This window comes from Rhinolophus ferrumequinum, chromosome 3 (assembly GCF_004115265.2).
Source record: "Rhinolophus ferrumequinum isolate MPI-CBG mRhiFer1 chromosome 3, mRhiFer1_v1.p, whole genome shotgun sequence".
Taxonomy (NCBI): domain Eukaryota; kingdom Metazoa; phylum Chordata; class Mammalia; order Chiroptera; family Rhinolophidae; genus Rhinolophus; species Rhinolophus ferrumequinum.
In genome coordinates this window covers 67,600,753-67,627,391 of record NC_046286.1, presented here as the reverse complement: position 1 = coordinate 67,627,391, position 26,639 = coordinate 67,600,753, and the positions used below count along the sequence as shown (strand labels likewise).

Sequence of the window (26,639 nt, the reverse complement as noted above, 5' to 3'; positions counted from 1 at the left end):
ATAGTTTTGAATTTTACATTGAAAGCTGTGATTCATTTGCGGTATATTTTGTAAAAGGTGAAAGAAAAGTGTCAAGATTTGTTTTTTTTAATTAATAAATGTTATTTTTTAGAGCAATTTCAGGTTCATAGCAAAATTGAACAGGAAGTACAGAAAGTAGCCATATACTCCCTTTCCCCGGAGACTCACAACCACGTCCCTATCAATAATATCCTGTATCAAGTGATAACATTTGTCATAATCAGTGAATCTACATTGACAAATTGCTATCACTCCAAGTCTGTAGTTGAAATTAGGGTTCACTTTTGGTGTTGTATATTGTATAGGTTTTGACAAACGTATAAAGACATGTACCCACCACTGTAGTATCCTACAGAATAGTTGCACTGCTGTTAGAATTTTCTCCTCTCCGTCTTCATCCCTAGCCAAACTCTGATATTTTTACTGTCTTCATAGTTTTGCCTTTTCCAGGATGTCATAATTTAAATCAGGGGTGTCCAAACTGCGGCCCGCAATCCTTTGTTAATTGGCCCGCAGCAAATTCCAAAAATATATTTAGTTGACTTAAATAAACCAGGTGAGGCAATAGTACTTCACCTCGAGTGAGTGGCCCGGCTGTTTGTGTATTTTACCACATATGGCCCTAGGTGAAAAGCATTGAAAAAAGTTTGGACACCCCTGATTTAAATCATATCATATATAACTTTCAGATTGGTTTCTTTCACTTATTAATATGTATTTAAGTTTTCTCCATGTCTTTTCATGGCTCGATAGCTCATTTCTTTTTAGTATTGAATAATATTTCATTGTCTGGATGTACCACAATTTATCCATTCACCTAGTGAAAGACATCTTGATGCTTCCAAGTTTATATTATAAATTATAAATTATAAATAAAGCTGCTCTAAACATCCATATGCAGGTTTTTCTGTGAAAAGTAGTTTTCACTTTATTTGGGGAAATACCAAGGAACCCGGTTACTGCTGTTTAGTTTAACCCTGTTTAGTTAACCCGGTTAGTGTGTTTAGTTTTATAAGAAACTGCCAAACTGTCTTCCAAAGTGTCTATCATTTTGCATTTCCACCAGGAATGAATGAGAATTTCCCGTTGCTATACATCCTTGTCAGCATTTGGTGTCAGTGTTCCAGATTTTGGCCATTGTAATATTAATATATATGTAGTGGTATTTTGTTTTAATTTGAAATTAATAACATGGTGAACATCTTTTTATATGCTTACTTATCTGTATATCTTTGGTGAGGTGTCTGTGAAGGTCTTTGGTCCATATTTTAATCTGGTTTTTTGGTTTTCTTGTTAAGTTTAAGAGTTCTCTGTATATTTTGGCTAACAGGTCTTGGTCACATGAGTCTTTTGCAAATATTTTCTCCCATTCTGTGGCTTGTCTTCTCATTCTCTTGACTTTTGTCTTTTGCAGAGTAGTTTTTTATTTTAAGGAAGTTCCACCTTATAATTATTTGTACATTGAACATGCCTTTAGTTGTTACATCTTAAAAGTCATCACTTATACCTATAGTCATCTAAGTTTCTCTCCTGTGTTCTAGGAATGTTATAGTTTTGCAATTTTACATTTAGGTCTATGATCCATTTTCGAGTTAATTTTTGAGAAGGGTGTTAAGTCTGTGTCTAGATTCACTTTCTTTGTGTGTTGATGTCCAGATGTTTCAGCACCATTTTTTGAAAGACTGTCTTTGCTCCATTGTAATGCCTCTACTTCTTTGTCAGATATTTGTTGACTGTATTCATGTTGGTTTATTTCTGGACTTTCTATTCTGTTCCACTCATCTATTTGTCTTTTCTTTTTCCAGTACCACACTCCCTTGATACGGTAGTTCTATAGTAAACTCAGGAAGCGTCACTCCTCCAACTTTGTTCTTTGCTATTGTGGATCTTTTGCCTCTTCACATGAACTTTAGAATCAGTTTGACAATATCCACAAAATAACTTGTTGGGATTTTGACTGGAATTGTATTGAATCTATAGATCAAGTTGGGAAGAACTAACATCTTGAACAATATTCAATTTTCCGATAGTGAAGAAGAAGAAATATTTCTCCATTTATTTAGTTGTTCTTTGATTTCCTTTATCTGAATTTTGTATTTTTTCTCACCATTAACTATGATGTTAGCTGTAGGCTTTTTGTAGATATTCTTTATCAAGACAAAGAAGTCCTTCCCCATTCCTAGTTTGCTGCGAGTTTTTATCATGAATAGGTGTTGGATTTTGTTGAGTGCTTTTTCTGCACTTGATGTGATTTTTCTTCTTTAGCCTGTATGTGATGGATTACATTAATTGATTGATGAATGTTGGTTCAGCCTCGCTGACTTGGCATAAATCCCATTTGATCAGAGTATAATTTTTATATATTCTTGGATTTGATATTTTAGTATTTTGTTGAGGATTTTTACATCTCTGTTTATGAGAGATACTGGTCTGTAGTTTTCTTTTCTTGGTTATCTTTGTCTGGTTTTGTTATTAGGGTAATGCTAGCCTTATAGAATGAATTAGGAATTATTCCCCCTTATTTCTATTTCCTGGAAGAGATTGTAGAGAATTGGTATAATTTCCTTCTTAAGTGTTTGGTAGAATTCACCAGTTAACCCATCTGGGCTTGGTGCCCAGGAATGTTATTAATTGTTGATTCAATTTCTTAGTATATATAGGCCTATTCAGATTACGAGTAGCTCTATCTTGTGTGAGTTTCACCTCATTGTGTCTTTCAGGGAATTGGTCCATTTCATCAAGATTATCAAATTTGGGAGCATAGTTGTTCATAAAAATTCCTTTATTTTTGTCTATGAGACATGTAGTGATTGTCCCCTGTTCTATTTCTGATATTAGTAATTTGTGTTCTCTCTTTGTTAGAGGCTTATTGATTTTATCAGTCTCTTCATAGAAACAGCTTTTGGTTTCATTGGTTTTCCCTATTGATTTTCTGTTTTCAATTTCATTGATTTCTGCTCTGTTTTTATTATTTCTTTTCTTCTGCTTACCTTGGATTTACTTTTTCTAGTTTCCTGATGTGGAAACTTAGATGACTGATTTTAGATCTTTATTCTTTTCTGATATATGCATTCAATGTTATAAATTTCTTCTCTAAGCAATGCTTTTGCTGCATTGCACAAATTTTAAGCTGTATTTTAATTTTCATTTAGTTCAAAATATTTGTTAATTTCCTTGGAGATTTCTGTGATGAATTTTTATTTAGACATATGTTATTTAATCTCCAAGCGTTTGAGGATTTTCCAGCTATCTTTCTGTTAATTGATTTCTAGTTTAATTCCATCGTGGTCTGAGAGCAGACATTGTATGATTTCTATTCTTTAAATTTCTTAAGGTTTAGTGGCCTAGAATGTGTTTTATGTCCTAACACGGGTCTGTATTGATGGATGTTTTATATGAGCTTGAGCAAAATGTGTATCCTGCTATTGTTGGATGAAGTTGTGTAGAGGTGTGAATTATATCCAGTTAATTGATGCTACTTACTATTAAGTTCAACTATATCCTTCTTTTCTGCCACCTAATCTGTCTACTACTGATAGAGAGTGTTAAAAATTCTCTAACCACTGTTTTCTCTTTGCAGTTCTATCAGTTTTTGCCTCAGGTATCTTGACAGTCTGTTGTTAGGCACATACGCAATTGAGGATTTTCATGTCTTCCTGGAGTATTAAATCCTATATTATTATGTAATGCCCCACTTTATTTCTGATAACATTCCTTGTTCTGAAGTCTGCTCTCTCTCAACTTAATATAGCTACTCCTGCTTTTTTATTTTTTTGGATTAAGGCCCAGCATGGTGTATCTTTATCCCTTTACTTTTTAGTCTATACGTGTATTTATATTAAAAGTGAATTTCTTGTAGACAAACATGTTGGTAGGTCTTGTTTTTTGACCCTCTGTGACAGTTCTGTCTTTGAACTGGTGTGCCATTTAGGTGATTGACATTTAAAGTGATTGTGCCTATAGTTGGATTAATATCTAGCATATTTGTTGTTTTCTGTTGTTACTCTTGTTCTACTTTTTTTGTCCTGTACTCTTTCTCTGCCTTTTGTGGTTTTAATTGAGCATTTTATATGATTCCATTTTCTCTCTATTGAGAAAGACAGTTCATGCATACAGTCTTTTCACTCCTACTTGGCCACATAAGCATGGGCCTTCCTCCTGAAACACTTCTTATCAAGAGCTACGAGGCCTCACAGCCTTGTGTGGATATATCTTTCTGTTTCAAACAGTAGTGTGTATACTTCTTTGTTCTTTTTAAGTGTGTGTGTGTGTGTGCCATATAGCATCTGCCCAACCTTACAGCTGTATCTCTTCCCCGGGGGAAGGGGATAAAGTCTTTCATTCCCCTGCACTAGATGAGTGCTGGGAGGGACCCACTGGCCATGGCATACCAGTGTCTAATACGGAAGTGATTTTGTTCTGTCTCTGTCTGTGTGTTTCCCTATGTTTTACTATGAGTAAAGTGTTGTTCCATCCTGTGCCTAACTGCCACTGTTTTCCTTGGTGGTTCCGATACCAAGATGAAGTGTTCGTTCTGACTTCTACTCCTGATAATAGCCAGCAGATGCTGCTGCTCAACACTCTCCTTCTTAGCATATCAATTATACCTCTGTTTTTAGTTTTTTTAATGGTTGGCCTAGAGTTTGCAGTATACATTAACAACTAATCCAAGTGTACTTTCAAATAACGCACACTATACCACTGCATGGGTTAGTGCAAGTACCTTGGAGTAACACCAAATTTCTCCGCCCATCACTTGTATCATTGCTGTTATTCATTTCACATAAATGTAAGTATACATATAATACATACATATATATGTATACATAATTGAATACATTGCAGCTATTTTTATTTTGAATAAACTTATCTGTTAAATCAATTAAGAATGAGAAAAATACAAGTTTTTCCTTACCTACTTCTCTGATGCTTGTCTTTATGTATATCTATATTTCTGAACTACATCATTTTCCTTCTCTCTGAAAACCTTTTGACATTTTTTGCAAGCAGTTCCACTGGTAACAAATTATCTCAATTTTTGTTTGTCTGAGAATTTCTTTATTTCTCCACTTTTGAAGAGTAATTTTGAAGGATACAGAATTCTAGGTTTGGTGGGTTTTTCCTCTGGACACTTAAATATTTCACTCCCCTCTCTTACTGCTTGCATGGTTTCTGAGGAAAAGTCGGATGTAATTCTTATCTTTGTCTCCTATATAGGTAAGGTGTTTTTTCCTTCTATCTTTCAAGATTTTTTTATCTTTTATTTTCTGAACTTTGATATGATATGTCTAGGTGTAGGTTTGTTGTTTGTTTGTTTGTTGGCATTTACCCTGCTTGGTGTTTTCTGAGCTTCCTGATCTGTAGTTTGGTATCTAACATTAATTTGAGGTAAATTCTCAGACGTTATTGCTTCAAATGTTACTTCAGCTCCTTTCTTTCTTCTCATATTCCTATCATATGTGTTACGCCTTTTATAGTTCTCCCTCTGTTTGGGATACTTTTTTCTTTTGGTCTTTTTTCTCTTTTCAGTTTGGGAAGTATCTCTTGTCATATCCTCAAGCTCAAACATTCTTTCTTTAACAATGTCCAGCCTGCTAATGAGCTCATGAAACATTTCTGCTGGTGCTTTTTTATCTCTAGCATTTTTTTCTTTCTTTTTTTTAATGATGTTAATTCTATTAACTTTTTACAGCACCAATAGTATTTTTATTTATATGTATGAAAGTTAAAAAAAAAAACTTTTTTCTGCCCCATAAAATACAAGAGCAACCAATTTCACCATCAAATAAAAGTGAAAACTGGGTTTCTTTTTAAATTAGTCCAAAGTGGCATCTAGGAATTTAGTTGTTGGCTGCTGCTCTGACTCCATGACAAACCAAAGTATAGAGTCGGTTCTGGTTTTGTTTCCGTTTCTTTCACTACCCGATGCTTATGGATTAAATTCTGGAAATCGTCTAGTTGTAAGGCAGGGCTCTGTTTGGATTCCACCAAAGGTATGCTCTTTGGGTTGGATGCTGGAGGGTGAAGCACGATTTGCAGGACCCATATCAACTATCTAGTATTCGTCAAGGTAAAAAAATTCATTGTTTCTGCTTGGTAGTCCATTCCCTGGAAATCTACTTAGTACTGCAAGATAACTCCAATTCCACCAAATTCTTTCATAAACTGGGATGCTTCTTGTGAATTATCTGAGAGAGTTTCCAATGTAGCTCCAACTATTTTATAGTTGTTAGCAAACCATTCCAACAGTGGCATGTTCTCAGCCAGCTTATATTCCTGTCCCATCTGTGAAATGAAATTTATCCTTCTCTTGTTCTGCAGTTAGATATTTTCTCCTTTTCTGTGCCTTGGCAATGAGAAACATATCTCATTGTATCCAAATTTTCATAAACTATTAGAATCTCTGCAGCTTTCATGTTCAAAGCCTTTAATGTATAAGTCAGCTCCAAAACAGTACTTGTCTGTGTCCTGGCTAATTTCATCAAAGTATCGTTGGATTCATTTCTTCTTTTGAATGACTTCACTTTGGAAAGTAAATCAGCAGATAACTTAATACCTCGGCTCCTATTTTCACCACCATAGGATATATCAACTAATTTTAAGACTTTAGATTGCAACCTCTGATCAAATGTACGAGATTGACTTAGTTCCGTTTTAAAGTCAGCTGATCCAACTAAAATGAGTCCAGTCTCATTCACTTTGTTCACAGAAATAAATAGCTGCACAGCAGTCTCAGCTACTTTCCATACGTAGTTACTCCACTTGCAAAGCAGGCCTTACATGTATGGATTGATCAGTGCTTTCACTCTGCCCATCTGGGTCCCTCTTTGGTGCCCAGTATTGGCCAGGTCTTAGTCTTGCAGAGGTAACACTTCTTCTGTCCTGGACACGTTGTACCTATTTGCCGGCAGTGCTGGTTGATGGATCCAGCTTTTTGATTTCCTGCTCCATACTAGGTAGTAAAACCCCCAGTTCCTAGCTTTATGCTGAATGCTTGACTTGTGCATCTCACCACTTAGTTTGGAAAGTGCTAAGAATTTAGCCTCTAAAATTCGTATCTGGACTGGCCCCTACATACCATTTTAACTTTTCTTTCAACTTTGCTTGTTTTGAGTACAGATATGAATGTTTGTAATATTTTCTTTTATTACAGTGGTAAGAAAGGTTTGTGCTTATGCTCAGTCTTCCATCTTAACCCTAGAACTAGGAAAAAAACAACTTTAAATCAATTTACAAAGAGCTTTTATTTCTTTAATCAGGTTTCTGGATGGTAGACAATCTTTGACTTGGGGTAAAAAATTACAAAGTTTTAAAAATAAAACCAGTTGAATTATATCTCTAATACAGATTGTGATCAACCACTGTATGACTGCCCTATGTGTGGACTCATCTGCACAAATTACCATATTCTCCAGGAACATGTAGACTTGCATTTGGAAGAAAGCAGTTTTGGACAAGGTATATTTATATGTTTAAAAATAAGAATGTCATGACTTAACTTCTACTTCCTAGGACACATATCTAATTTTTAGATTAGTGGTACATAGAGGAAAAAAAGCATACTGGTTAAAAATAAATCTATACCTTTAAAGAATTCTAATCTAGCTTCAAGTTTTTGTAGAAGTCGTTTCACAGAAAAATTGTGAAGGATGAACTATTGTGACCAGCAATTGAACTACAGTTGTACATCCAGTGTTTTGCCCCTGACTGTCAGTATTTAGTAGACAATGAAATATTGTGCAATTTTTTCCTTCTTTCTTTTTTTTTAAATTACAGTTTATTGGGGTGACAATTGTTAGTAAAGTTACATAGATTTCAGGTGTACAATTCTGTAATACATTATCTGTATGTCACATTGTGTGTTCACCACCCAAATTGTGCAATTTTTAAAAATCTTTGTTTTGGAAGTTGAGGCCATTCTTTCAGCAGTTAGAAGTAACTGAATTTAGCATCTGGTCGGCAAAAATTGTTGAACTAGGCACATACAAAAAATAATGTGAACTACGTGACTAAAAAGTTTCTCAAGTGCATTTCCAGTTGCTTGCCCAGATTCTTCTATGCATATTACCACTTACTAGTTTTATGTAACTCTGTAAGAGTTTTCCTCTTCATATATATATATATATATATATATATACACATATTTTTTTTTTTATGTGTTCACTTACTTTAATAACACTACATTTACCATGTTGTCACCATGGAATGTAAATTCAGGTTACACAAGAGAATTTCACAAATACAGTAAAGCCTTCTATAGTACACCAAAATTTGTGTATATCTGACCAGCTTGCTCATAAATCATTAATCACTTCTATTATAGGTAATTTGTTTAGCTTAACATGTATAATTCTTACAGAGACAATAAACATACCGCACACATTTAAAAAGTGTTTTCCATTATTTGCATTAGCACTTAAAATCCATGTTTCTATTTCAAGATGACATTTAAAAATTATTCTAACAGCAGCAAAAATATAATTCTGTAATTACAAAAGAGCTAATCTGGGATCCATAATTAAATTATTTTCATGTTTGCAAGTATGATTCTGAAATAAATACTACCTTCTAGCAGCCCTGCTATCGGCATTTTAGGTTTGGCTTAAACACACAAACACATACATTTTCAGTTGTGGGGAGGCATGTAACATTGCATGCCATGCAGTCTTCTGAAAGGGTTCTTCAAAAGCTGACCAGCCCTGAAAACAAGTGCTCATTCAGGCAGGCAGAAAAAAGTTAAATTAACAGGGGCAAATAGGATTCCTACATAATATCAAAAGCATATGATATTCTACAACTGGGGGTACTTCAGGATTGGCATGTTGTCCTGTTTAGAACTAATTATATCAGAAGAGTTTAACAAGGTGGACATTTTACCACTATCAAGTGTATTTAAAAGTGACATGTTTCTTATGTGCTAAATGACTTCCCTGAACGATGTACTTCGTGAACTAGTCACTAGTAATTTAGTCACCAGGCAAAACAAGCCTGTAAGAAAGGAAGCCAATATTCAAATTACCGTGTTATTGTCTGACCCACCCAAATGCTTTATTTTCAACACAAACATGACCTCAATATGAGATGTCTTACTATAGCAAGTATCACCAACCACACCAAGACAGCATCTCCTAAGGTTTAGGTTTTGCCCAGAGTTCCCGATACATGGAACACCCCAAAGCAACGGTCATTGCTCCCACAACAAAGCCTTGAGCTGCCCTGCACATGTGGATGTTTTGGTATTTCCCCTGCTCTTTAATTTATATAATCCATACGCAACAATTGCTGCAAAATCTGCCATTCCGCTGGGGACAAATGGTGCCTCTTTAGCTTTTCGGATAAGTTTAGATCCCTAATCTTCATCATATGAAGAAAGAGAAATATCTGTGTCAGTTGACATAGTGATTGAAGAACCTTCAAAGAACAACAGGCTCTCTCAAACTTCAACTGGCTTTTGACCCCCACCTACATGCGCCCTCTGGCCAGCTTCTCCTCTTTCCCTATATTTTTAATGTGGTATTGTTTTAAGAAGTCATTATGGCATCTTAGAAGTGGAACGATCCTATATGAGTTTCACAATCCCAAAGAAACAAATATAAAGCAGACCCTAAGAGAAACCAGTTGTGTTCTGCTGGATTTCAGCTTTTTAAAGTACTTAGACATTACCTGTTAACGCTGGGGTCTTTTGTGTTCTAGTGTCAGCGGGCCTAGTAGCAGTCAGTGATCTCCCTGCACAGGATTACCTGTTCACTCAGCCAAATCTCAAGATAAGAGTTACTGTAGCAAAAATGGAACAATCTTCTACTCTGTTGGTTCTCTACTAACTACTGTGCAAGAATAACCGTCTGAAGCTCAATGTCTGATAATTCTTTCTTTGTTTATGATAGGCTTTGTATGGGTACATAAATTATTCTGTAAGCAATAGTGAGTAATGAGAGAAAGATACGGTCTGGGTGTATCACTGTAGATAGTCCCAAGTACACTAAAATTCAGTTGTGAATTGCGTATCTCCAATAATGGAAGTGGGGACCAAACAGGAACATGTAGCAGAGGCTGAGTGATTTGAAAGTAAGGAAAGAATATTCAAAGACATAATTAAACCATCCAATTGGGAGGTCAAAGAGACAAGATTCTGGCCAAAAGCCACTGACTAATGGATCTATGGGACACTGGGTAGAGTGGAAACGGCATGCTGTTGCAGAGTTGTACTATTTGTTTGGGACCAGACTCTTAAGTTATGACCTAAAACCTATACTTTGCAAACATTTTTATGCTCTTTATTACCCTCCATCCCCTCCATTCAGTATTTCTTTAAAAAAAACCCATCTGCCTGATTTGTGTTAATGAGGAGTACCAGTGAGGGTGTTACTAAATTTTTCTTAAGTTCTGGTTTCTTCAGTAGTTAATGATCCCTAACTTCCTAAGGTTATTGTAAGGATACAAATGAGATCATTAATGAAAAGTGCTTGTCACAGCCTGAATACTCCGTGAATATTAGTGATTTAAATGGAGATTATACCCTTACAGAAGCAGTTTAAGTTCTGCTAGATTTAGTCATTATTTCCATGACATCATAAATATGAATGACAAAATAATAACATTTATTCCATTTTAAAAATACACATTTACATATAATGAATAAGTTTTGATTTCAATAGTTATTGTATTCTAAACATGAAAAATATCTGATAGGAATGGATAGAGTCCAGTGTTCTAAAGATCTAGAATTGGCTCACCAGCTTCAACAAGAAGAAGACAGAAAGAGATCTGAAGAATCAAGACAAGAAATGGAAGAATTTCAGAAGCTGCAGGTACATAGATTAATAACAGTTACCATATTCTAGTTTGGCAGAGTTCTTACTTTTGAAACATGCTGTCAAGACTTCAGCCGATTATATTTGTCCTTGTTATTATACAAAATATTTTTTACATAGATATTTTATAGTTCATAATAGCCACCATTTATAGGTACTCATCCTGGTCACTTAAGCACTCCATATATAGTATTTAAAAATCTTCACAACAACTCCATAAAGAAGTTATTTTAGACTTATTTTGTTTACGGATGAAGAAATGAAGATTAAGAATGCTTAAGTAACTTATCTTACTCAGGATCCAGCATTAAATGGTAAAGGCTGGATTCAAATCTATGTTGAGTTGATGGGGCATATTAGGAAATTGAGACTCAGAATTTAAGGATTTGTTTAGGTACTTAAAAGAGAAACTTAGAATTAATGTCCCGCGTCTTAAATTCTTTTAACGATTGTAATTCAGACATTTAGAAAGAACCATTTTTAATGGAAAATGCTTTTTGATGATATTTTAGACTTCATTTACCTTAGGTGGATGGTAGTATCTGTTGAACTAAACTGGCAGCAGCTATTGTATTTTGAATGCATTTAAATTTTTAACAGATCTTTCTACTGTTTTCCATCCTAATTTACTGTGGACTATGGTGTCATCTGTGCTAATAAAGCTCATAGAGTTTTTAAATGTTCTTTTTCTATGTGCTCATAGGATAATGTGTAAGTAAAAAGGGTTTATGATTGAATAGATTTGAAAGTGTTCAGTTAAACAGGTTGTGTACTTCAGGACTTCTCAAATCCTTTTATATACTAATGTGCATTGTGCATACCATAATTTTCCCAAACTTACTTGACCTCTGACTTTTTTCTCAGACATCTCACACATGGCGATGTGTGAGATTATCTAATTCTTCTCTTGGAATATCTAATTTAGGCTATTTTTCTCATTGGTGATTCATTTACTTGTAGAATATTTTCTCACCTGAATTCAGAAGAGAAAAGAAAATTGTTTTTTTCTAAGTCTTCTTGCCTTACATAATTTTGAACATTATCAATACAAAAAGTTTCCAATATTAAGGGAATTTCTTATGTAACTTTGCAAGTTAATTGTTTAGATCTCAGAAACTTTTCCATAGAAGCTGTTTTATACCTATTGTTTGAGTCTGTTCATTGTGTAAAAACATAGTTCATTTACTACGTACAATGAATGCCTGAATGAATTATGCAGTAAGTAGGACTTTGTACTCTAGCCCGGGAGCCAAATAATAAGTAGTAACAGGTTTCCTTGAAAAAATCAGCAGTACGTTCAGAATTTATTTACCTTTCACAGGAAGGTAGATAAGTTTAGTAGGAAGACAGGATTCTCTACTTTCCCTACTACAAGGAAAACGAGTCTCTTGCCACCGTGATTTATAGAGAAGGGCTATTACTAAATCAGGGATTTTGTGTGTGTGTGTGATTTTATTTTTTATAAAAATCTTTTTGACCTGTATAAAAGTCTATAGACCAGTGTGTTTTAAATGCATTTCCAGAATAATGAAACTGGTAAGTCTGTTTCCTCATTGAGTTAAAGGGACATAAAAATAAGTCATTTGTTTTTATGTTCATCAGCGACAATATGGTTTAGATAATTCTGGAGGGTACAAACAACAGCAACTCCGAAATATGGAGAAAGAAGTAAATAGGGGAAGAATGCATCCATCTGAATTTCATAGAAGAAAAGCTGATATGATGGAATCACTAGCTATTGGTATTGATGATGGAAAAACAAAAACTTCTGGTGAGTACTTAAACATCAAAATCATGGTTTTAGTCTTCCATACATCACTGAAGTAATCAGAATTACTTGAATTTTGCTTAATTTCCATAATCCACAGTTTATAAAGATTTAGATAAGACAATATGTTCAAATAATTTTTTTAAATGTGTTGTTTTGAAACTTCTAAATTTCTATTTTTACAGTAAATAATTCACTTTAAAAAAACTTCACTTTTTTATTAGTTTCAGGTATACAAAACAATGTAATAATTTAGGCATTTACATCCATCACAAAGTAATAACCTCCCCAATCTCCTACCCCTCTGACATCATACATAGCTGTCACAATTCCACTGTCTCTATTCCCTATGCTGTACTCCACATCCCGTGACTACATATATATTTAATTATAGTTGATATTCAATATCATTCAGTTTCAGCTTCACTTTTATATTGTGTTAACTTACTTGGCATTTGAAAATGAACCTTTCAGAAGTTTTTATTGAGTGCTTATTATGGTTTAGATGAATGCTGTCTAATAGAAATATAAGTGAGCCACAATTTTCCATAGTCACATTAGAAAACATAAAAAGGACCAGATGAAATTAATTTTAATATTTAAACCCAGTATACCCATAATATTATTTCAACATGTGATCAACATTGAAAACTACTATTGAGATATTTTGCAGTCTTTGTACATTCTTCAAAGTCCAGTGTGTATTTTATACTTTACAGAATATCTCACTGTGCACAAACCACATTTCAAGTGCTCAATAGCCACATCCATGTAGATAGTGGCTACCATATTGTTCAGAACAGTTTTAGACACTAAGACCTTTTTTAGACACTAAGACCTTTTTTACCGTGAGTGCCAAAAACGTATACAAGTGGATACTTTGGTCACCGTTGCTCAAGCAGTAGTTTATGGTAATCAAAAGTGTCTGGACGTTGATGGTAACCACTTTGAGCACCTCTGTAATTGCAGAAGTCAAACGTGACTTGTATTCATCTTTTGTTATCAGTATATATTGAGTATTAAAATTTTAATACAGTTTTCCTTTCTTAAACTGTGTATACATTTTTTTGGCACCCTCTGTGTATACTTTAATAGGGTATCATTTAACTGTCAAACATTCTCTTGTGTAATGTTACATTTTTCTGGATGAGGTAATTGTGACTAAATTACTTTCCCAAGGTAAGGTTCCATAGCTAGTAATTGGCCCCGCTAGTGTTTACAATCAGTTTTGCCTTGCTCTGACGAATGCCTTTTTTCCTGAAGTTTTTAAATGATGAATGCCTTTTTTCCTAAAGTTTCTAACATTTTTAAAAGTATTATCTATTAGTGTAGTAAAAAGACAAAAAACAAAGAAAACTTATATGGAAACAGCTTTGATCCCACCACCCAGCTTTTTTGAATCTTAATATTTTAAACCTGTAAAACCTTTCATACATATATTAAACCCCTTGTGTACCCCTCTCTGATTCTAATCTCTCCTCCTCCTCTACCAAGGGAACCATTATATTGAATTTGGTATTTATCCATCTCATGTATGTTTTAATATTTTACCATATATGTAGGTTTACATAAACAATATGTAATAGTTTGTGTTTGAACTACATAAAAATTGTTTTACAGTATGTATGCTCTAATTTGATTTGCTCAAATATATTGAATCTTATAGTTGTATGCCATTCGTTTTGACTGCTGTATAGTGTATTTTCTTGGGTGAATTACACGCAACTTAATTTTGATTTCATGTTGATATTTAGATTTTTTCCAGTTTTTCACTCTTATGAATTTTGAACAGGTCTCCTTCAAGAGTTTGTCTCATATTGCATCCAGAACTGGAAATACAGTGCTAAGTTAAAGGGCATGTGCATCTTTAACTTTGTTAATGTTATTGTGAAACTGTTTTCCAAAATGGTCATAATCTACTTTTGCATCAGTATATTTTCACTCACACTTTGTATGGTGACACTTCTTAATTTTTGCCATTTAATACAGTATGAGATGATAACATCTCTTAATTTGCATTTCCCTGATTACTTCTGACGTAGTTTCTTCAGTAAATAACCTATTCCCTTCCTTTGTCCTTTCTCTATTGGATTTTTTTTTTTATTATTAATTTGTGGGAGTCCTGTAAGTATTCGTGATTCTAATTCTTTGTTGATTAAATGAGGTGCAAATATCTTCTTCAAGTCTGTAATTTTGCCTTTAAATTTTGTACATGGTGTCTTTAATTAGTTTTAAATTTGAATATTATCACATTTCTCAATCTTTCCCTTTATTTGTGTCCTAAGTGTCTTGTTTAAGAAACTTCCCCATCTTTGAGATCAGAAACATATTTCTTTATATTATCTTTAAATATTTATACGTTGCTTTTCATATCTTGACTTTAATCCACTTGGAATTTTTTTATACATATGTGTGAAAGAGGGAGGAAAAGAGAGAAAGAAAAGGTATGGTTCAAATATTTTCCCCTTATTTATAATGATACTTAAAGTTCTTATTGTTTGTATATCTCAGTACCATTTAGTGAATCTATACTTTTGCCACTTATTTGTAGTACCATAAGTCATATATTTTCATATATCTATGGGTCTGTTTCTGAAGGCTAACTTTATACTTCTTTAAGGGTCTCCACATAAAAAGTTTCGATGTGGAATGGGAGATCCCAGCAGATGTATAATATGATTCATTAGGGTATTCAGAAAGAAAATATTAGAACTTCTGTTTGTTTTTAATTCATGTCATCCTTTAATTTCTATTTGTCCATGTATTTTAGAGTTACTATAGAATATACTAATGTATATATAATTTAAAATAAATATATCTGTAAAAGATTATAGAACACTGTCCTTTAATATACTATGTCCTTTTGCCTAGCTGCCGTGAAAGTTAGAAGTGATTGCTTTAGTGGCAAAGCAGGACGTGAACCTTAGTTATATCAATAAAAAGATAAAGATGGAATCGATAGGATTTAGATGTGGCGCTTGAAGGACAGATTGATATTAGAAATATATTAGACAGCCATAGAAAGATGATAACTAATCCTTCTAAGTTTCCTAAATCTCTTTTCTACTTTAGGAATTATTGAAGCGCTTTATAGGTATTATCAGAACGCTGCCACAGATGTGAGGCATGTGTGGCTTTCTACAGCGGTGGATCACTTTCAGTCATCTTTTGGTGACAGAGGTTGGGGTTGTGGTTATAGAAATTTCCAAATGCTACTTTCATCATTATTACAAAATGATGCTTACGGTGACTGCCTGAAAGGTATGTGAAATACAGTACTTTGAACTTGTCATTTGATAAAGTACATACGATATGGAATGAATTGATATATAGTAGGCACAATTAATTAATAGCTGTAATGAAGAAGTATTTTGGTGGATATTTGTGTTAAAAACATGAATTCTGGTTGGAGGAAGAGAAACTGATACAATAGAAGATGTCAGGAATAATTGTTTAAAAACTGTATTGTAGGTTCCCTGTAAAGTGTATGGTGTTATGCTAAATGATATTATTTAGCACTTTAGTAACTGTAATGTAACATGTTTGCTTGTATGATTTTAGGTATGTCAGTTCCTTGTATTCCAAAAATTCAGTCTATGATTGAAGATGCATGGAAGGAAGGTTTTGATCCTCAGGGTGCCTCTCAACTTAATAACAAGTTACAGGGAACAAAGGCCTGGATCGGAGCATGTGAAGTATATACACTTCTGACTTCCCTAAGGGTAAAGTATGTACCTAAAAAGCCAAGTTAATATTATTGTCATTCTGGAAGGTCTTATTGCTTTTTTGTTTTGTTTTGTTTTTCTATCAAAATGATAGTTAAAAAATAAAATTTAAGTAGCATTGAAAGGCTCACCATGACAACCAGCTACTCATACCCTTTCTCAAGCACCTCTCTATTCGCAAGTCCTTTTTATCAGAGGCAGCTGTCACTTCCATTGTTTTTAAATAATATGCTTTCATGGCTTTTTCTTGGTTCATCAGTTTTAGACATTGACTATTGCATTCCCCTTACATCTCCCACCTGTTCACCCTCAATCCTTCTAACATGGTTGAATCTCAGTTTTTATGAAGTTAAAAGTCAGAGTTTTCCATCATGACTGTAAATATTATTCATTGCTGGTTTTATTTTCTTTCCTGAAAGTTTTAACGTTTTTTTCTTTGAATTAAGAATTGCCTTTCCTTTTCCCTTTTGCTATTTGACTGCATCAATAACTTGGTCTCAGGTTATTACAAACACTCCACTATTATGTAATCTGAGGCTCTTCTTATTCCTGGACATCTCTGTCTGGAAGCTGTCAGTCCTCTTCGCTCTAGTCTAGATCATTTGCCTTCTAGATCCCCTCCGTAGCTATCATCGTGTAGCATTTCTTCATTGTTTTCTTAAATTTGACACTGGATTTTTCCTGGATTCCAGGATTTTGGATTACTCTCTTTTGCTTGAACACTTCCTTCATTAGCTTCCTAAAAATTTTCAGAGAAAATAAATAGGTTGTACACACAGGAATGAAAATCAGGTGGCATCTTACATTCTCAATACTAATACTGATTCAGCTATGTTAATGGAAACTTTGCCTTTAAGCTTCATGACTCTGTATTTCCTTTTATGTTTGTTTCTAAGTAATTTAGCTAGTGTTTTACATCATTTCTACCATATTAATTGATTAGATTCAGAGGTTAAAATATATCTTAAATTATAAATAGAAAACCTAACGTGTGTATAATAACTTTCTTGAATTATTTAAATTGAAAGAAGGTTTTAAGGAAAGGACATTTTCCATCTAAAATACCTGATGTATCCAGAGTTTTTCTTGGTAACTGACAGTTTAGTTTTTCAACAAAGCCTTTTTGTAGCTAACACTTGAATTTGTTTACTAGGTATTTAAGTGTCTTGTTTTTGCTGTCTATGAATTATACTCTAGGGTGCTATTCAATTTCTAAATCTAAACATGCAGTCAGTCAACTGCTAACCCAACAGCACTGTTTCTACTTTTTAACAATTTATTCAAAAGTTCATTTTGACATTTAAAATTTAGTAGTAATCAGTTTGAAAGTTATCAACATTAAACTTACTGAGGCTAAAGAGAGCAACCATTACAATTTGAATGTATTGGGAAATTTTATTGCCGAGAGAGACAAGGACAGGATACCTGCACTATACTTCAAAGTGAAAATAAAGATTTTTTAAAATAATTTTGTTTATTCAAGACTGACTTCTTGAGGAAACAATGCTACCAGGCCTTGTGCCAAATAGGAGATAGATGTATAGATGGGGGTACATACAGGTTTTTCTATGATTTTTACAGGTATTCTTTTCTTGTCTATTATTGGAATTTGAAAGAACTGACAGGAAAAATAATAAGGAGATTTTTGATAGATGTTAATAGCTGTTGAGGAATTAAAATTAGAAGTCAGCTTCTCATTGTTTATCAGGTTTAGAGGCTTTAGAGGAAAAGCTGTGTCTCAGGTTATATGTAGATGACTTTTAAAAATCAAGTCTGATCCTCATTTACTATTCATGCAGCTTCTATTCTATTTCATTACTTTTCATGTCAGAAAAAGTAACTTAGGTAAGTCATCCACCTTATTATGAAGTTACTAAAATAAGGATTTTTTCATAAAATGAGTTTTCCAGATAAATAATAAAATTTGTAGTTTTCTTTCTTAGAAAAATGATGAGATAAAATTAGTTCTAAACTAAGAGTTTTTTTATTTTGATAACTCCACTGATGAAAATATTTTTTATAATATTCTCTAAATAATCCATTTTATCAATTTTTTTATAGGTGTCATATTATTGATTTTCACAAGTCAACTGGTCCTTTGGGTACACACCCTCGCTTATTTGAATGGATATTGAAATATTATTCTTCAGAAAGGGAAGGGAGTCCAAAAGTAGTGTGTACATCTAAACCTCCTATCTATCTTCAGCATCAAGGTTAGTATAACACATAGATAATAAGTTTAACTTATAAGAAAATATCTTTGTAAGACAACTGATTGGCTTTTGCTTTAGGACAGGTTAAGATTCTGATAAGGTAAGGGAGAGGAGGGGAGTATTGTGACAATAGTCTGTCTGATTTTCACAGCTACATTTTAATTATAATACATTCCTGAGTAATAAAAGATGATAAATAACCCTGGCATCTTCAGGGCCGCCTGGTTCACTTCTTTATTGTTCATCCTTTACTTTTTTCAGGTCTTTACCCATGTGTCACTTCAGTGACACCTTACATGATTACGTTATTTAAAATTTCATCTTATTCCAACCCCCAACCCTGGCATTTCTTATCCTTCTTCTTGTTTTATTTTTTGTTTTCTCTAACACAGTATGTACTTTGCTTATTTTTCTTGTTCATAGAGTATCTCTTCCTATTCGAATATAAGCTCCATGAAAGCAGGAATGTTTGTTCTGTTTGCTTCTGTATCACTAACTGCCTGGAATACTGCTTATATATACATATTTGATAAATTTTTTTAGATGGATAATTTCGATTGACAAGAATAAGGAGAAGTAAATGTTAGAAATTTCATCATTTAGGAATACAAGCTATAAAGGTTAAGCCCTCTCCATTGAAATTCTAGTATGTATAAATTTACTTTTTTTTTCTTTTACCTTTCGGAACCATAAGAATTTTGTTCAATGGTAGGTAAATTTCAAATCCTTTCATTTAAGGTAATTTGAATAAGGAGGAACAAGGGATGAGGAAAGAAAAACTAAAATATATGACACAGTAAGAGTAGAATTTTTTGTAATGAAGCCTTTAGAAAACTAAAATTGAACAAAAGAAAACTGAGGGTTAGGAAGTAGAACTAAACTCTTGTGTCTTAGGAATGAGAGAGCTCAGATATCTCCATGTCAGAGGCATTGACTCACTGTATTTATATTCTAAACACACATTTGAGCACACACTATATATACAAATAGTATATGTGTATAGTTACTTACATATGTATGCATAGCTATACATATACATATATATGTATCTATAACTTATATTTTTTGATAGGTCATAGTCGAACAGTTGTTGGAATTGAAGAGAGAAAAAACCGAACATTATGTTTATTAATTTTTGATCCCGGATGTCCTTCTCAAGAAATGCAGAAACTATTAAAGCAAGACATGGAGGCTAGCAATCTCAAGCAGCTTCGGAGATTTGTGGGAAATTTAAAACATAAACAATACCAGATAGTGGCAGTAGAGGGTGTACTTACTTCAGAGGAGAAAGTTGTAAGTATCTAAATATTTATTATGTTATGCTTCATGAACAAATTTAAATTTTTAGTTAAAAATCAGTATTATCCCTTTGTATATCCTCACACTATATTCTATATCATTAAATTGGCAAAGATATTTTGTTTTTATGTTATTTAATTTCTGGAATGGATGTCTTTAAATTTCAAATAGTCCCTACTTTAAAATACTTTACTCAGAGCTTCTTAAAAATACTCAGTTTTGTAAAAAATAATTTAGGTTTTTTGGTCTCAATACATTTTATTATTACTTTTCTAAAAATTTATTGGAGTGACAATGAATAGTAAAATTACATAGGTTTCAAGTGTACAATTCTGTAATACATCATCTATATATCACATTGTGTGTTCACCACCCAGAGTCAGTTCTCCTTCCATCACCATATATTTGACCCCCTTTTCCCTCTTCAACGACTCCCTTCCCCCCTTACCCTCTGGTAACCACTAAATTTGTCTGTGTCTATGAGTTTTTCTTTCTTTGTTGGTCTTGTTCTTTTGTTGCTTTCAGTTTTATATTCCACATCTGAGGGCAGTCAGACTTTTTCTCTCTGACTTATTTCGCTTAGCAAAATAATTTAATTTTTAATGTCAAGTGAATGATGAAAAATGGCAACCATGTGTAACATGAATGATAAGAAAACCTAAATCATATTGGTCTTATAATTGTATATGAAATGTGATTCATGTGATTTCTGAGGCTCTATATTGTGCACTTGGATATACACAGTTCTAGAATTTAACTTCAATACAGTTGCCTCTTTATCCCTTGCAGTTAAGTGATCAATGGTACATTATACAAAAATTTTGAGGAATTGAAAAACCATTCACTTGGTATAAAGAAGCTGTGTGGCAGCATACCAAGTCTAAAAAGTGTACAGTTCTCGGAATTTTAAAGGAAAAAAATGTCCCTATTAGAGTACTTCACATTGATTTGTTTCTCACTAAAGAGGAGCATTTATGGAGAGTAAGGATCATGGGGGAAAGGACAAAAATTGTTTGAAATGAGAGACAGAGCTAGGGTAATCTTTTCAGTCTCACAACTTGGGATATAAAGGCAAGGATTGTTTAAAAGGTTATGCAATTTAGTTATGATACATTAAAGATTTTTTTTGTGATGACTTAAATGCCAAAATTGCATTCATTTTTTTTTCACCCTATTATTAATATGGCTGAATAAAGTCATAGGTTAATTTTAATTATTATAAAATACAAAGATGCTTGTTTACCAGTATACAGATGACTTTTGAGAGCATAGGTGGGTTAAATATTATCATAGAGTCTAGCAGAACATTTAATTAGCTGTTGTCTTTGGTTTGGGAAACTAAGACCTTGTTGATGGTGTTAGAATTCTAAAAATGAACATTTATTACTGTTCCCTTTTTTTTTTTCTTTCGAGTCATGGAAAGTAGCTGTATCTTTAGCCATAAGAATCAGAACTTGGCTGACACTGTACAATACTGCCAGATAGAGAAGGAATAATAATTATAATATGATTATAATTGCATTACAGGTCTTTGAATAACATCATTTTGTTTAACATCAATTTGTTATAACATTCATGAGACACTGCAGGAACTTCTTTCATGTTTATATCAATTAACCTATGATAAAATTGGTTTTGTTATACATCATTTCACTCAAAGTTGCAGAATCCATCGACTGTATTAAGTGAGGACTTACTGTATCAATACCGTGTTTCCCCAAAAATAAGACCCTGCCGGACCATCAGCTCTAATGTGTCTTTTGGAGCAAAAATTAATATAAGACCCGGTATTATATTATACACCGTATTATATTATAATATAATATTAATTATATCCTATCATATATCATACTATGTTATTATAACACCTGGTCTTATATCATATTAAAATAAGACCGGGTCTTATATTAATTTTTGCTCCAAAGACGCAGTAAAACTAGGTCTTATTTTCAGGGAAACATGGTAAAAGTTAACACTTGTATAATGCTTACTTTCTACTAGGTGCTATCCTAAGCACTTCACATATATTAATTTAATCTACACAACTGCTCTATAAGATAGGCACTGTTTTTCCCATTTTCCAGATGTGGATGCCTATTCTCAGAGAAGTTGTTATATTCCTAAAGTCACACAGCTACTAAGTAAGAGTCAGGATTCCACTTCAGGCAACTTACATCCAGAGCCTTGCCCTAAGGTACTTCTTCTGTGAGGATAAAAGGCTCATAGTTTCATGTTTGCTAAGCTTTTGTGTGAACAAGTTCACATTTATTGTTGAAAAGGTAGGATATTATATTTTGAAAAATGAAAAAAATCTTGCCAGTTTAACATAACATTGTGTTTGCATATTGCTTGAAACCCTTTTTTTTTTTCTTTCTAAGCTTCTGTGTCTTACAGTTATTCTGTCCTTTTTAACAGTGCATTCATTATACATTGTAGGAGTTCAGCAAGTATTGATGTACTGATTTATTTGCAAACCGTCAGATAGAAATCTGCAGCTTTAAATAAGGGCAGAAGAGGGATTTTACTTTTTTTTGTTTTTACAGCTCATTTTTAAAACATCTTTTTCCTCCTAAGTGATAATTACAATTTTAATTGTAGGAACAAATTTTGTATTTTAAAGTATCCCAAAATATAGATATTTATAGATGTTTTATGTTTTGTTCATCATATTTGGACTTAATTATAATATTTTAATAATCATGCAGCTGTCATTCAAGGAGAGCAATCAGTTCTTCAGAAAAAATTTTTTTATCTTGGCAACTATCTTATAATTACCATAAGACATTTATTTATTCCATATATGTTTTTTAAGTATTAATTCCAAAGTCTGTTCTTAATGTTGGAGCACTTATTTTACAAAATATCTCCTAAACAAATTCAGTCAAATAATAAATACAAATCTGCTTAATAGCCATGTTCTTCAGTTCCTTTCACATTTTGATATGTAATTAAATTACATCACTGCATTCTTTGTTTTCCACTGTATAATCCTTATACTCCTAACTTGATTTAGCTTTGTTTTAATTTAACTTGGTATATAATATGCCTTGATTTGTAAGTCAAGTTGTAAAAATAGTACAAACGTTTAAGTATTTTAAGGCCATAATTAAGAAGATGATTTTCTTATAGGTTCTGTTCATAGCCGTCTCTCTCTATTTCTCCTTTGCTCTGTTTTCACCTGTCTCTCTCGCTCTCTGACTTTGAGCAGCATTTTTATTTTTGACTCATTATTCCATAAAAAGTGAAATTTTCTTTTTACTTCTTTCTGTTTTGTCTTTGTCTAGAATTTTATTTAAGTTTTTTATGGCTTGGCTTTAAAAATGTTTATTCCTATTTTCCTAAATTCAGAGTTGTGATTTTACTTAAAGAATTTTCATTATTTTGAAAAATTTCCAGATTTTATCTTTTAATATTAGAATGATAATAAGTATTCTAATTAATTGATTTCTTGTTTACAATTAACATTTTTTTTTAAATTCCTTTTCAAGGCCAGGAAACAAGCTTCTCAAGTCTTTACAGCTGAGAAGATTCCTTGAAGAATTAAGCATTTCAGTGATTGTGGGATTTTATTTTCCAAATTCTGATATTAAACTCCTTAATACAATTTACGAATCTGTGAACTCTCTAAATACTCAACTTTTAGTTTCTAAAATGTCTAAATTATACCTTTAGTGCTGATTTAGTAATTATTCCAATAAAATAATGTTATTTTCATTGTGAGTTTTGTATTTTCTTATCCATGTTCAGAAACTGGTTCTGTATTATGGTCGTATGTAATATTTATTGGGTTCTTATTTGTGGTAGGTAGTCTTAGTATTCTTCATGTATTAATTAGTTTAATCTTCAAAATAGTTCTGTTAGACAAGTACTATTTTAACTGTGTGAGGAAGCTGAAGCTCTGTGAGATTAGTAATTTGCCTGGGAAAATTGTCATAATCCAGGATCTGAACCCAGGCTGTCTCATTTCCAAGCTCTTACCAACATAACATTCTGCTTTCTTCTGCTGTACAACATATATAATGAAATTCCCTTCTCACCACTTACAAATAACCTTAATATTTAATAGGTATAGCTCTAAAAAGAAGGGTTTGCTTTTGTTAAATATTCACACTCTTATCCATACAATTGTGATTTAGAGCCTTGTGTTTAATGTGTCCCGTAAGGAAGAAACTTCCAGATTGGTGTTGGATGTGCCATGTAAGGTTGCAAGAAAGAATACTACTCTGGCCAATTTAAGCAGAAGGAAATTCTCTGAAAGATTATCAGAGGAGCTCACAGAATCCACAGTTAACTAGGGAACTGTGCTGGAACCAAGACAACTCTAGAGGCTAGAATATGGTCTAATATTGCAGAACCCAGGTTAGGAGCCGAGGAGAATGTCTCTGCTCAAAATTCCTATTTTAGAGAGGGCACATCTGATTGGCATGATGTGTGCCTTGGACAGAGGCAGTTTCTCCAAAGGAAGTCAGGCTAGATGAGGAAATGGATATTAACAAAAAAAGAAAAGCCACAAATGTCTACTATACTATGAAAAATGAACAAGAATATACTTGAAGTTGTATAAATATTAGCTACTCCATCAAATACTGAAAGTTGTCTTCCAAGACTGAATAATACAATTGGGAAATTTTGGAAACCATCCTTTCTAATATTTTGTCCTTCAGATTGGTAACCAGGTTTCTACTTTGTATCCCTGCAGTTTTCCTTTTTCATTCCACCATTACCTCTTACCTAGATAATGGAATAACCTAAATGGTTCCTGTGGGTCCACGTGCTACACTGAGGCCAAAACATTCGATACAAATGTGATTTTGGCAAGTCCTAGTTGAGTCCTCTTCATTGTTTACGGATGAAATCCAGACATCCTGCACAATCTGGGCCCTGCTTACCTCTCCAGGCTAATTTCTCACCATTCTCAAAATTTCACTCCTTTCAGCCCTTTAGTATTTGCCAAAATACTGCTGGGGCTGCCTAGGACTCTTCTCCCCTTAGTTCACCTCTTCGAAGTGCTTCCTGAACTGCTCAAGCCTGAATAAATGCACCTTCTGTTTGATAAACAATGTTTGCCAAAGTGTAGGTCAGTGATCTGCGAATTGTGTCAGTAGCCTCAGGGTGTCTGGCACAAATGGGACTTGAAATAACTTTTTTAGTGAATGAAAAGACAGTTTTAGTGAAGCAGTGGTAGAAAAATTAATCTGAAGTCTCTGGAAATCCCAGTCAGCCATCTCTGTGCAAATCATTTTTCCCCTATCAGAGCAAACCAATTTCTGTGGAATAAAAAACGACATTGAGAAAGTTCCTTAAGAAGTAACAAGTAAAAGGGTTAAAATTTTGATTCTTCTCACAGTCTGAGCTGGTGATGGAATTATTAACCCATCCTTATCAGGATTTTTGGCCTCAACACCCCTTGATGCTCAATAAATACTGAAGTCCCCAAGAAGCTTTTGTGGGTTAGATATTTCCATTTTTGCCATATTAGAAATTAAACCCGAGACATTCTATGGACCAGACAACCAAGATGGCGCAGTAGGTAAACGCTGTGTTTACCTTCTGTCACAACCACATCAAAATTACAACTCATCTATAAAACCACCATTATTGAAAGTCGCCTAAAATCAAGCTGAACTGAAGCCTTTCAACTAGGGACGCGCAGAAGCCACCTCCAGACTGGTAGGAAGGGCAGAGACGTGGCATGGGCTAGTCCCGTACATGCATGTGACCATTAAAGATCAGGAGGGCTATTTCGGCTGTGTGTGTGGGGGTCCCCCCATCCCTTAAAGGAGCAAGAGATACCAGCCCCACCCCAGCCCAGTGTTCCAGTGCTGGGGAGAAAAGTCCCCATAATTTCTGCCTGTGAGAACCAGCAGAGATTGTGACTGAGTGAGACTGAGGACAGCTGCACTCAGGCTCTTCTCTTAAAGGGACCCACAGATGGAATCACTCGCTCTGAGTTACAGCATTGGGCCAGCAGCTGGAAAGGTGGCAGGGACAAATGGTGGGGAATTGTCTGGCTTGGGATGGGGGCTGGAGAGGTGGCTTTCTCCTGAACGGGGGAGCTGGCGGAGGCCATTGTTTCTTTGTTGAGCTCTCCCCCTTCCAGGTGTGTGAACACAGGTGGCCACCATTTCTGAGTTTCTGCTGTTTGTTCACCCCGCCCTGGAGATTTGAGACCTGGCCCCACACAACTTTGAGGCACACCCAGGCCACTTCCAGGGCTTTTTCCATGCAGACCGCCAGCCTTGGCTCAAGCTGCAGACTTTCCTAGACTCTCAAAGGTTCGTGGAACCCAGACAAGCAACACCTGTCTTGAGTGTGTCCTATACCTCTGGCTGAGCAGCCCTAAGCTGGCACTAGTGACAGCCGGCCTTGGTTCGTGTCTTTGCCTCTCAAGGTACTTCCAAGCATAGTACAGGTGGCAGACATCTTCGGATTTCTTTGTGGCTCCCTCTAGGTGGCCCCAGGTGGGGCACAGATTGGTTGAAGTAGACCTATAGCGGATCCCCTCCACGGTGGTCCTGGGGCTGGCATCCCAGTGGCCAGCTTCAAAACGAGCTGGAGCATCACTCAGCTGCCTCCAAGTCTGACACACCCAGGGGGTGGATTGGGCAGGCACCAGAGTCCTGCTGAGGCAGATCCTGCTCTGTAGGGTCAGCCCCTGTACAACAATTCTTCCACTGTAGTCTGGGCCATTCCTCACAACCAGTGAGCCCAAGGGTCAGTCCCTCACATTGATGTGTAATTATCACCCAAGGCTCAACTACAAGAGGAGGGCACATACAACCCATGCAAGAGACACACCTGG

At 34.3% G+C, this 26,639-nt stretch overlaps 1 protein-coding gene and 2 pseudogenes across 1 annotated transcript in view; 1 reads left to right on the top strand and 2 right to left on the bottom strand.

Annotated features, from left to right (window-relative positions):
* ZUP1 (zinc finger containing ubiquitin peptidase 1) overlaps positions 1 to 26,639 on the top strand; it is a 29,961-nt gene extending 3,322 nt beyond the window's left edge. The window contains 8 exon segments of the mRNA XM_033103006.1: positions 7,369 to 7,479; positions 10,711 to 10,829; positions 12,435 to 12,603; positions 15,673 to 15,861; positions 16,162 to 16,327; positions 18,387 to 18,538; positions 19,611 to 19,831; positions 23,326 to 26,639. Coding sequence (XP_032958897.1) covers positions 7,369 to 7,479; positions 10,711 to 10,829; positions 12,435 to 12,603; positions 15,673 to 15,861; positions 16,162 to 16,327; positions 18,387 to 18,538; positions 19,611 to 19,831; positions 23,326 to 23,373 — 1,175 coding nt within the window. The 3' untranslated portion in view covers positions 23,374 to 26,639.
* On the bottom strand, positions 6,073 to 6,972 carry LOC117018280 (eukaryotic peptide chain release factor subunit 1-like; annotated as a pseudogene).
* LOC117020481 (HIG1 domain family member 1A, mitochondrial-like) lies at positions 8,246 to 10,686 on the bottom strand (annotated as a pseudogene).